General features: G+C 46.2%; 1 protein-coding gene across 7 annotated transcripts in view; it reads left to right on the forward strand.

Annotated features, from left to right (window-relative positions):
- The window catches only part of ADCK1 (aarF domain containing kinase 1), an 88,642-nt gene that overhangs the window by 9,066 nt on the left and 66,727 nt on the right, over window positions 1-12,849 (forward strand). For 5 of the 7 annotated variants that reach the window (XM_048059934.2, XM_013185656.3, XM_066998157.1 and 2 more), the window contains exons 2-3: window positions 580-717; window positions 5,272-5,355. In XM_048059934.2, coding sequence (XP_047915891.2) covers window positions 592-717; window positions 5,272-5,355 — 210 coding nt within the window. In that variant the 5' untranslated portion in view covers window positions 580-591. The remainder of the gene's footprint in view (window positions 1-579; window positions 718-5,271; window positions 5,356-12,849) is intronic. The other 2 variants (XM_048059931.2, XM_066998158.1) reach the window with 1 other exon arrangement.

The following is a 12,849-nucleotide window of genomic DNA, read 5'->3' on the forward strand; positions in this document are numbered from 1 at the left end:
TGAGCCCTGGAGCCCGTGCAGGGCTTCCAGGGATGCATCGTGTGTTCTCTCCAGTGCTCGGCAGTGCTGAGGAGCTTTTGCAACAAGTCTGACAGAGTTTCTCATCAGTTTTGGGCTCTCTGAGTGTTGAAAGAGCTTTGTTTAAACCCCGCTTTTTAAAAAAGTCTTCTAGTATCCCCTTATAATCTGCCTATACCTTCAAAACACGTGCAGCGAAGGGGCAGCCTGTTCCTGTGATATGAACTGACTTCTGGTGAGCACATGCTGCCTTCTCTCCGACCACCTGTTGTTTCTCCTTGTAAAACCGTTGGGACCATGAACAAATGTTGAGTTGGTGGTTATGCAAGGTCTAGTGCAGTGAGTTACTTCTGGATTTGTGGCCTGTAGACACTGTTGATTTAGAAATAATGATGGAGTCAGAGCAGAATAGCTTGTGTTTGGTTGCTGCATGACCTCTTGGCTGGGAGCAGTGCTAGCAATGCATAATTAGAAAAGGAGTGATTAAAACTTGAACTGTAAGGTCCCTGTAGGGGGCTTCACTACGTCATTCTCAGATGTTGCTTTTTTGTTTCTTGGCAGGGTTCATCAGTCATGGCACGAAGGGCCTTGAAACTTGCCTCACTGGCAGCAGCCACTTCTGGCATCTATCTGTATGGCAACAAGTTCCTGGATCCCAATGATTTTGGAGTGGTTCGTGTGGGCCGAGCCATTGCCACAGTAAGTGTCATACAAGTAAAGTACAGGAAGATTGCTAGGTGGGTAAGGGAATTGGAGTTCACAAAAACTTGGGATTCCATGCGGTCCCTCTCTCCTTTTCCATTTAGCAGTCGTCTCCAGGAGTCAGAAGGTCAGTAGGGAGCTCCTCAGGTTGTTGGCACAGTGAGGAGAAAAGAGCTGAAAGCATAGAAGGAATAAAGCTGTCATTTGCTCGTCTTGGAAAGAACCAAATAGAGGTACTGGGCTGCAGAGAACTGTCTCTGTCTCCCTGGATTGGGTGGGGCCTTCAGAAGAAGGGCTCACTTTGGGCCCACATCTCTATCAGCCACCCTTCAAGGTCAGTTATGAGGGTGGGGTCTCCTGCTGCCTTTAAGAGTGATGTAGTTCAAACTGCCTTGTCTTGATTTGTAATTTACATGTGCAGTTTTTTACAATGGAGCATTTTGTTTAAAGGATTGAGGTGGTTGTATTGGTGTGCTATGGCAGCCGTTGCCCTGAGACCCTCGTTATAAGAAATTTGGGTAGAGAAGGGCAGGTGCTTTGAAGGTCATTCTCAAAGTAAATGTAAGGTGAGGGTGGGAGATGATACGCTCCTGAGATTGCATTGGCTTCCAGATCTAGAAAATAAATCCTTGTGTCCTTAATAAAGGCGTCCTAATAAACCTTCCTTGCGTCACTGCTATTTCACCCTTGTGTTGATCACAGCCTCAGAAAACCTGAGGATGGAGACTGCCAGCCAGGCTGTTGCCTTCTCCTGGGGGACATTCACTGATGAACCCATGAGCAGCCAGGAGCAAGGAGAGCAGAGACTCAGAAGCGGATATCAGTCTACCTGCACCTCACTTGCATTATGCACCTGTCACTGCAGGCCATGATCTCTATCATTTACAGACCCCCAGTGCTAAGCCTCTGTCTGTCTGTATGTTCTATGACTTTTGAGCACTTAATTAATGAGTTTTGCAGGCAGTTAGCTCCTGAGGGCAGATGCAATATGAAACAAGCTCTGCTGGTTGGCTCGCCATGCCATGCCATTTATATGTGCAGGCTGCGCAATGAACTGTTGTAAAAAAAGAATGATTATTTTGAAAAGAGTGAGGGCAGAAATATGAACTTTAGTCTTTTCTTCTTAGAACAAGTGTTAAATTTTGTGCTCTGTCACTAACTCTAAGGCAGCACTGCCTGGTGGCAGGGAGCAGCTCTCTTTTACTGCACGTGAACCTGGGCACAGAGAGGGAACAGATTATTGCAGCTTGAGACGAGTCTGTTATCCAGGGTGTTTGGGCTGCCCAGTCTGCCCATGAGTTCTGCCTGCTTGATCAGTGTTTCTTGATCTTACTTGAAATCAGTGTTCTTTGTGTCTGTTTTCTGTTTAAGGCAAAAAAGAGTGAGAAATGTGCAGCGATGAGGCTGTGCAGTTGGTCTGTGTTTTGAGTGATGGCGAGAGAGCATTTTCCCAATGAACAGGAAGTAGGGGAGAGAAGATTTTCATCACAGAATGGCTGAGTACCTCTGGAGGTCACCTGGTCCAGCCCCTGCTCCAGCAGGACCGCCCAGAGCAGGTTGTCCAGGCCCATCTCCAGCTGGCTTTTGAGGATCTCCAAGGAGGGAGACCCCACAGCCTCTCTGGGCAGTCTGTGCCAGTGCTCTGTCACCCACACAGTTATAGAAGTCCTTCCTCACGTTTAGACAATGTTCCTGATATTCCTTTGCTTTAGATGCCAGCGAATCTAAAGATGTGCTTGACTTTAATGTCCCCTGCCTTCAGGGAAGTCATAAGTCATGGGCTGAAAAGCACTTTGCTGGCCCTGCTCTTGAATGCCCTCGAGGGTTCTGCACGCATGGCTACAAGCCAGAAGTGCTGCCAATGCTCTGATGGCAGCATGTGCTTGTATCTCCGTGTCTGTGTATCTTTCAAACAAGAATTTTCTGTCTCTTTTTGAAATTCCTGTTGCTTTAATACATATGATTTCATATGGTCAGGTTGGTCCTGAGAGATCTTTTAGTCCTGCTGCACCAGTGATCTCTGCCTTCCCACCTCGGGGTCTGCTCCTAGCTGGAAAGGCAGGGGTCAGCTCTCATCTGAGCACTGGCAGCCCAAGCTGGTCTTATTCCTGGGCCATACACAGGCTGAAGCCAGTAGAGCAATTAGACATCTTCATTTCTAAGAAGCGTTCAGATTCTTGGGATTGCTTGTTCTGTAAATGAAAGCTGAGGTTCTGTAGCAAACTTTGGATACTGGTAGCATCTACATGGACCTAACATTCAATTCAATCCTTCAATTCAATCCGATTCCTTCAATCTAGCCCTGGCCAGGCTTCTTAACTGGATGCTTGACTCTATCATTGGACCATATTCAGACAGAAGCAGGCTGTAATTGAAGGGCTGTAATTCTTAAGGTCTGAGTTCAGCAGCATCAGATGCAAAAATGTGAGATAAGTTATGGTGTGGGGGGAAAAAACCAAACACAACAAAACTTGAAAAAAGAACATATGGAGGTCAAGAAACCTGGGTTAGAACTTTAAGACTCCAGACAGTTTTCGCCTGAGTTTGATTAGAAAGATTTGAGTGCGCTTGTATTTTAAGCGTGTTGGTTCCGTTGTTCTTTGCAGACTTCCGAAGAAACTTGAAGTTCCCTAGCAGAAAATTTCTTTCCCGAGTCTCAGTTCAGGGAACTGGCTTTTGCTTACATATGGATAAATAACCGTTCAGAGAGAACATTTTGCCACAATCTGGTGAGATCTGAGGATAGCTTTAGGAGTGGTGGAGAGTGTGTAAGGAGCTGAGAGTTAATGGAATCAAAGTGGAAGCCCAAGTCATTGGGACGCTTATCGCTGGATTGGGTACAGGATCTGTTAAAGAAGTAATCTGGCATTTGTAGGGGGAGGGACTGGTTGATCTCACAGGTGTTCTTATGTCTCTGAGATCCAGCCTCACCCTATAACATAAATTATGGCGCTGGTCTTGTATAAGAACCAAGTCAGTAGACTGGACAGCATCACATTTCAGACACTTTGTGTGCTCTGGTAAAGAAACCTGGTGGAGCAGTTGTGCATTTGCCATGTTTCTTTGAGGGGCTCCTGGTTGTTTTGGGTGCGTGGAATGAATGTTCTGTGCTGTAGCTGGAATATATCTCAGGCACTAGCAGGGATTTGGCAATGTCAGGGTTGCCTATCAGGATCATCATAATACTAATTTAGTGTTTAAGATTATGATGTAATTAGCAAATGCTAAATTAATTCCCTCTTCTCTGTAATACAGGCCAATCTGTTAGCTGCTTCTCTTCAAGTTGGAGGTGATAATTACCCTCGTGGGCCAGAGATAAAATAAGAACCAACTCAAGCGTTCATGCCAGGCTGATTTGAACGTCCCTCCACTTCAAAGTTATTCTTTGAGGTTGGAAAGATGCTTGGAAAATTTTCTCTTCCAAATGTGTGTCTGCATAGCGGTGTAGCTCCTGAGTTCGTTGTTAAGGGCAAGAGAGCCTGAAAAGCCAGAAGAAAAAAAATAATGTTGTACTCAGTTTCCAATCTGGAAAACAGGAAATATGAGAAACCTAATCTCCAGATGCAACAAGTGTGTCTATTTTTAACTGATTCCTTGTTGATTTCCTTGTGGAAGCATCTCTGGTCTTGTGACTGTTGCTCTTGTGTCTGTTCCAGTAACTTTGTTTCAAACCAGACTCAATCCTATCTTCTCCCTGGCTCTCCTGATCCCTTGTGTATGCTTTGTGCTCCATCTGTGCCCTTCCTAGGCATGTTTGCAGTGAAAGGGGGGTTATTATCCCATCCTGTTGTTCCATTTGCTGGCTTTCTAACTGTGGAGAGAAACTTTAGGCAGAGGATGGAATTGTGAAATACCCAAGATCCATTTTCAGAAATCATTAGGACTCTTAGAAATCTAATTCCGTTGTCAGTGGCTATATTTAGCTAATAAGCTTTAGGTGGATCCCCATACTGTCCTTTTGTAACTGGGTATCTGACCCTTTTGCCCTCTAGTCCTTCATGAAGTTGAAGATCCCAAGTACTGCTGCTTGTGCCAATCAGTGAGCTTCTCTTCAGCCACCCTGTTCCCTGCTGAGCCATATAACCAGACTGAATTCCCTGTGTACCAGTGTGGTTAGGCAGGCAGGAGGTGTAAAGATGAAGTGTGGGATAACTGGTAGGGCACAAACAGGACTTCATGATCTGTCTAACCGGCAGCAGACCTTATTGTGGAAACCCCAGTTGGCTGGCTGAGCATAGGAGCCACAGTTCAAGGTGCCCTACAGAGATTACAAAAATTCTTTGAGCTTCTCATATGGAAGATAGTATAGGAGTGCCAAGTACTGATTTTTTTTTTTGGAGGTACATATCAATGAGATCAATGCACTGCTTTCTATAAATGGTCATTGAAATGTAATTTTTTGTTTAAATTCTTATGAGTCTGTTACTCTAAACTCCACTGTAGAGTCTAGTCTTTGGAGCCTAAGCTGCATACATTTCTCCGTAACAGAATTTATTGTTTTGATCCAAGATATCTGCAGAGCATGCTCAACTTCTCTGGTTTAATTTGCAGACGGCAGTTATCACCTATGACTACCTCACCTCCCTTCGGAGCATCCCGTATGGATCAGAGGAGTATGACTTCCTTAAATCACAGGTAGGTGATACCACTGAACTGTGTTCCTTGGAAACTCTGCAAGGCAAAGATGTGTTGCTAAAGCTATTGCTGTAAAGCTAACTATCGAGCTGTCAGCTTAATAATTCAATATGCCTTCTAAATTGTTGATAAAAGCAGAGCCAAACTGCAGCATATTGAATAAAATCTGGCAAGACCTACACTGCCTGGTGGAGAAGTTGCTTTGTCAAGAATAGGCATGTGCAACCAGTGCTCACTTATGCCCTTTAGAGATTCAAGTTCTTAGTGTATAAGGTAAGATGCATTCAGACCCTGTTACCAGATCCCTGCTGCCCTGACTGGTAGTGTGGAGGTCAGCTGCTGAGAGGGGTCTGGCGGTGGTTTCTTATCTTGCTTACCCAAGTAGGATAATGGCCATAACGTGAAGGCTGAGAGATTGAAGTAAAAGGAGTGTGTTGGATGGAAAATAATAGGGGTGTGAATCAAGCTCGCAAATTGTTAAAGAAATCAGAAGTAATTGGGCAAACAAAGGTAGATCTCACTATAAGACTGTGTTCTGTTGTGTTTTCTTGTGACTAATTAACATGGATAGAAAAAGCATTTCTAGCGAGAAGTAAGACAAGCACCTCTGCTGTTCCTCTCGGTCCTGTGCTGCACCTTGCGCTCTGTCCTGCAGCCCTACGATACGCTGAGCTGTGAGTGACACTGAGTTTTACTTGAGTGTATGTGGTGTAGCCAGTGTCCCTGCTATTGCAGCTCAGGGCCTCTTTGGGTTGGGAAATATAGGTTGTGCGGAATTAGACAAGTCTGTGTAGTATTTCTGAAGTAAGATCTTCAGCCTTATTTTTCTTCTTAGTACTTGCTGCATTTGGGCAACTGGTGTGGCTGCAATGCATTGGGTAATGCTCTCCAGGGGCTCTCGGACTGGAGGGACTCTAAAGCTGGAAGCAGCGATGGGCCTGGCTTACGGTTGAGCAATGAGCTCCTTTTCACGCATTGTACCAAGCCTGTGTGAGCCATGCTGATTCAGACCTTGTCCAGAGGTAGAAATCAATACTGCTTGACTTTAGTATTCCTCTGGCAGAAAACCAACACCATCAGTGTGGTCTTCGAGTGTTTGGGACAGTTTGTAGAGGATCTTTCCTGGGCTTTTTCTTATCCTCTGCTTCTGTGTAAAGACACTGAACTGTTCTGCTGTAGCTCCTCATCCCAGGTGAGCGGTGCTGATGCCCTGGCATAAATAGGGATAAACACGTTGGGAGTCCAGAGCTCTGCTTTCCATGTCTCTGCCACTTGCTTTTGAAACCTGGTTTGCAGAAGCTTTGTGGCTTTCTTGAGCGACACCCAAGTTATGGAGTTATCAGTGCTGTGGACAGCTTGTTACTTGGCAGCAGCTCGTAGCAGCCCTTGCAAATTCCTGACCTTTCGCCATGTGCCTCCGTGGCTTCATTAGCCTCTGTCATGCAGGCTTTGATGGTTTGTCAATTTGTGCCCCAGGCAGCCAGGACAGGCCCTGTTTGCTGGCACCGCACAGTGCTGTGCTCTCCCTGCTTGGCAGACAGGAGCAGCTGAGTCAGCCTCTGCGTGTGGCACGGCCCCTGGCTCTGTGGCATGGCCAGCACTAGCCTCTGGCTGCATCAAGGAGAATGAGCTTGGAGATAGAAAGAAGAAAGTAAGTGCAGGCATAGCATGCTTTGACAAAGCTCTTTGGCTTTTGGAGGCCTGTCCTGCTGTCGGTAGGTATTTTGGAAGGCCACCACTGAGCCTGAAACTAGCAGTAGTCGTGGGTCCCTCAGCAACGTCACTGCAGTGCTTGTGCTAGCAAAGCATCAGCTCGGCAGCAGAGGATTTTTTGGACCTAGAGCACTGCACGCCAAACCCTTTATCTCAGTGCAGCTCCAAGTGGATGGCAACCAAGTTTTTACCATCTTGCAGCTCTTTGAACAGCTTGTGGGAGCTGAGTTTGTTGGCGTTGGACCAGCTCAGAAGCGGGTGACTTTTAAGTTCTGTTGGAGTTGGTACTGAAGGTTAATCACTGGGTGGGACCAAGAGGATGTGAATGACCCTCCCAAGTATGTGTTGTGTGTAAAGGATACTTATTCAGATGTTACTTGTACTTGCCTCTCTCCTGGATAGATGTTTGGTGCTTTCAGACATTCATTGTATTCTTTTGGCGTGCTGTTCCTCCAGTGAAGCCAGCTGCACCTCCTCTTCATATGCTGAGTTTGGACTTTGCTTTTAAATGTGTGTGTGAATTGTTTACTGATTTCCAGCTTCATTTTTGGTGCTGTGTTTGGAACAGGGTTTCTGTGAGGCAGGACCTTGGTGTCCCTGGGACTGTGGGGAGTGCCAGCAGGTCTGGGTGCAGCTGCTGTGCCTCTTCCTCTGGTGAGGGGGTCAGCGCAGCTGCATGTGTGTCTGAGACGGGCTTGCATCTGGGAGTGGTAAGGGCTCCCTTCTGTGTAGTTCCTCCTGGTACTCAGCATACTGATGGGTGCTACTCGAGTGCAAATGATAATGCTTAACTGTCTGTGGATTCCCAGCCAGCTTCCAAACCAGGGCTTCTAAATGAACCCACAGGCTCAGATGGGAGATGGGAAGCCTCAGAGGCAGCACCAGTCCCTGAGTCTGCTGGGGTGAAACAGGGACACAGTCATTAGGAAGCAATTAAATGCAAAGCAGATTAAAAAGGAAATGGATTCCCTGGGGGCTTTTAGCCAGGTTCCCACGTAGCTCCAAGGAAAACTCTTCAATCTTACTCTATTTTTCTGTTCCTCACACGCCACTTTGATGCTAATGTCCTCAGCTAGTCAGATCTCAGCACCTTTTATGGTCAGTAGATCAGGGAAGTATTTGCTGCTTTCCACAGGGCAGGAAGCAGTAGCTGGAACGTCACTGTGTGTCCCTGGGGCTGGTTTAATCACTTACGCATCTCTGCTTTTTCCATCAGCCAGGAGACATGAGGAACCACCTTCCTGAAGGCACTCGTAGTTCTTATTAAACAGCAATGAAGAGGGAAGAAGTCTTACCTTTTCCATTGCTGCCACTGCCTTAGCAGGGATAAACCAGTGCTTGCTTCAGCTCACCACTGGTGGCTGGACCATACGTGTAACTTGGTTGTTCTCCTGAGACCTTTCCTGGGCTAGCTGCCCTTGTCCTGCTTGTGATGGTATTGCCAGCGTACTGATGCCAAGGCCAAGCGGTAGCCATGGTTAGCCCCAAGGCTCTGGATGTCTGTAGGTCTAGTGTCAGAAACATCTGGGGAGCTTTGAGCTTTCTTCAGTACTTGTCTCTTCCATGAAGTGGTTCTGACCATCTTTGTACACGTAAACTTGGTCATTTCTTCCTGTTCCTGCCTCTGCTTGTACTGAGGATCAGAGGAGGGCACAGAGCTGTTTCCCAAGTGGGGCATTTCTTACCTATTACTTTCTCAACAGTGTTATTCTGTAGAGGGCTGCATTTCTCTGATATTCTTCTGCCTCCTTGAGTATTTGTCTCCCCAGTCTCAAGTCAGCCTACTCTGTGACATTTCCAGCGTGGCTCTCATCATAGCACCTGCATGTCTTGGTTGACACTTCCTATATTTCTGGCATCAATTTCTGTTGATCCTGCTGTCAGTCAGGAGGTATCTCACAACAAGCTGTTTGTTTAAGGGCTGGCATCAGTGGGCTCCTACGTTGTTGTCATTGTAGTAAGAGGAACGCAGCGGGTCAGTCATCTTGCAGATTTCTGCACTAGTGGCCACAGTTGAAAATCTTGTCATCTTCCTATGTACAACAGAAGGTACTGCTGCAAATGTTGATGTCGGTATTTTTTTTTAAACTGAGAGGAGATAGCAAGGAGAGAAAGGATCTCTGGTCCAGGTGTCTCTGGAGACAGTAAGAATCCATTCTTGAATTAACTTTGCCGGCAACAGAATTGCTTTGTCAGGGAAAAGCCATTTGGGGAGGTTAATTAACTTTCCTCCTTTTGAGAGCAGAATGTGGATGTTCTCATTCAAACTCTTGGTTATTGGGCTGTCAGTAGCTGGGCAAATATTTGGAAGGTGTAATCTTGTGCCATCATTATACAGAATAGGATTTCTTGCTCCTTAAGAGTTATTCCTGGCATATGTTGTGTTTATTTCTCAAAGTGAGGTGGGTATTATCAAAAAAGAGATGTTTCACAGTGAAGTTGCCTGACTGAAGGATCCTACTGCCCTGGAAAGAAAGAGAGTGAGCATACATGTGCATTTTCTTTGTTTTTTTTCAAAAGTAGCCTACAATTCCTGGATAGCTCAAACCAGTAAAACAGCCTGTGTCTGCGGCTCTCCCCATGGTTCAGTAATGCTGTATGCCTTAGTAGGAAGGGCTATCTTAAAATAGTTTCGTCGTGATGGAGCTGGACTGTGTCTGCACAGAGAAATGCCTGGGAGGTCTCCATTCCTTCATGCCTGGGAGGTCCCCATTCCTGCATTCCTTCAGCCCGCTCTGAGCAGGGACTGGGGGCTGTTCTGCACCACAGCCAGTGTGTTCAGTGGCGGTTCTCTTCGACTTGAATTTGTGGTGAACTGGGATGAGGAGCAAAAGAGCTTCGTTATGAGACATGGAATAGCCATTAGGTGGCAGTGACTTTCTGTCACCAAGCTAAATGGGAACCAGTAAGAGGTGAAGAGCTTCACAGCCCATCTACAGTCCCTAAGCTGATCATGTGAGGTTGCCCTATTATGTCCTCCCCAGGATATCTCTTCATCTAAAAGGCATGGTTGGCGCTAATGCAGTCTAAAAAAACTACTAGCAGGGCCAGCTGTTGGCTTGATGACTCTCCATTTGAGCGCTGCTGTCTAGCAAACTTCCTGCCAACACACAAAGCATGAAAGCTTTGCACTGAAAACACATAACAAGCTGTAAAATAAATCTTACAATTATAAGACACTTCCTTTTCCTCCTTCTGCTTTCTAGAGTGCTGTCAGCTGAACGTTATGGCCACAACATCTCTAGGTTTTAATTTAGTAGCATTGCAGGAAGGTCCATTTTTTGGGATGTGTGCCTACAAAGCAGGATGTTCTTCAGTCCTCTGCAGAGATTTATTCAGAGAAATAGGCCATTGTGATATCTCTATAGGAGGAGGAAGGAGAGAGGTGAGGGGGAAAATAGGCAGTGCCTCATCTACTGCACTTTTCTTGCTGGCTCTGCACCCTCGTTCCTGAAATGCTTCTCTCCAGGAGCATGTGTGAGGTGTCAGGCACGCCACTGGTCTCCACAGAGGCTTGCCTTAAGGGGTTCTGCATGTTTTTGGCAGCTCCCCAGCAGAAGGAAGCTGTGGGCCTTGGGAGCATTTTGCCTTCTCTCCTGCAGGTGGGGCTATCCCTTTGCATTTGAATCCCTGCATCCCTACAGCTTCTGAAGAGGTACATAATAGCCAGAGGAACATCTGAAGAACATTTCAGCTGGTGCAGTGAGGAACCCATCAGCTCTTGAAGGATGTAGGCTGCAAGGAGCTTGCACCATGAGGAGCACTATAAAAGGAGCAACTGGAAAGTGAAGAAATAATTTCATTTGATTTACTGTTTGGACTACACCTTAAGTCCTGATGTAAAGTGAACACTTAACAATGCAAAGTCAGAGACTTGGAAAGAGAGGCTCTGAAGAGCTCGTGGCCGAGGATTATTTATTTGCCTGGATTTTTCACCCCAGATGTGACCGTTGCAAATAGATAGACACATAAGATTTCTCAGAAAGTTGAAGAGGGAAGGAAGCAAAAAGAAAGCAGGATTGCATAGGATGCTACTTTAAGGAACTTAAGACTGCTCCCATTGACTTTGGATCAGACCCTATGTAAGGATGTTTCCTTAATGAGGGACTGTGTAGCCTTGAACACAAGGTTGGTTTATATAACCTCAAAGAATCATAGAACAGCCCAGGTTGGAAGGGACCTCAGAAGAACATGGCCCAGCCATTCATGGGAATTGACAAGCTGAAACAACCTGGTTGTTGGAGGCTGCCTGTTAAATCAATAGAGATGACCGGTAACCAGTGCTTGACCTATTTTAAAAATAAGAAGGCAGCCGTCTTGAGAATAGAAATAATATTATCTGAGACTAGGAAAAATAGATATCTAAACGTTCAGCTGGGGATAGAGTACAGCAAAGTCAAAACAGGTAGAAAGACTGATGTTGCTTGCAGAGGATATTTCATGTATCAGGCCAGGTTGGGATTTCAGAGAGGAGCTGAAAACTGTAGATTTGCTCTGCTAAACCAGTGACCTTATCACGTTCTCCCCAAAGTGTATCTGATAAAAGAATGTGCTGGAGGGTAGCACACAATTATCTTACCTGTCAAGCCAGTGTCTTCATTTAGTCTGGTAAGTGCGTGCGGAGGGAATTGCTGTGCTGGGTGGTGTCTTGCAAACACTTCCCTGAAGTTCTTGCAATGTTGAAGGCATCTTGGTGGGTTTCAGGCAAACCCTTTCACCTACGTGAGGGCTACCCAGGTTGCATGCTTGAGGTCAAGGTATCCCTGACGGCAACTCTCCTGTCTTCCTCCATCTAGTGCCTTGGGCCAGGCCGGACTCTGTCAGGCTGAGGAAGCCCTGTGGGCCTGGAAAAAGGGAGCCGTTTCTCTGAGTTTGTCTAGAGACAAAACAAAATGTAGAATTCAATGCCAGGCTTGGAAGCTAATGCTTAATTTATTGACTAAGGTGTTCAGGTGCCCTGCCTAGAAACCTGCTGATGTGAACACGTCTGCATTTTAGGAGATCTGGACGGAGGTGTGTCTACACGTGGATGTGTGCCTGTGTGTTCAGCGTGAGAGCATTTCTGTTCAAGTAGCCACTTCCAAGACAGAGTCGAAGATGGCTTTGGAGGAGTGAATCCAAGATGGCAATCACACTCCCTGCTACTATAGTGAAGTGTACTTTTGGTCCCAATAGAATTAGTTTCAGGTTTCTCCCCTTCCTCCCTTTTTTTTTGTGTGCGTGTGAGAGAGAGAGAGAGAGAGAGAGAGAGAGTCCTGTCTGAGTGACTGCAAATTCTGCTGATGGTGCACCATCAGAACAGCTTGCTGTTCCCTCCTCTGCAGCAGCAGCATCTTGGCAGGCCTGACACCAGTAACAACTTGTTTTTGTCAGTGTACTGAGCTGATGTGACTTGGAAGGGGCCCACAGGGAGCAGATAAACGTAGTGGCAAGGGTCATCTTCATACAGCCTCCGCTCTGTTCCTAGCTCCACTTCAACAATGAATCTGCGTGTGAGCCTGCACATACACACATGCACGGTGCTTTATGAAATGCCTCCTGCCAAGCCTGCAGCCATTTACTGCCTTGCCAGCTTTGCTGAATTTAGAGGTAAATTCACTGAAAAGGTCACTAGCAGAATTGCTTTTCAAAAAAACAGCTCCTAAAATGCCTTTACTGCCCCTGCAGTTTCTGTTGGAAAATATATTGGTTTTGAGTTGCCTGTGAACTCTGTATCTGTGCAGCCTGTTTGTTATCGTAGGGTTGCTCTGAACACAAGTTGTTTTTTTCAGCATTGCTGAA

Source organism: Anser cygnoides, chromosome 5 (genome assembly GCF_040182565.1).
Source record: "Anser cygnoides isolate HZ-2024a breed goose chromosome 5, Taihu_goose_T2T_genome, whole genome shotgun sequence".
Taxonomy (NCBI): Eukaryota; Metazoa; Chordata; class Aves; order Anseriformes; family Anatidae; genus Anser; species Anser cygnoides.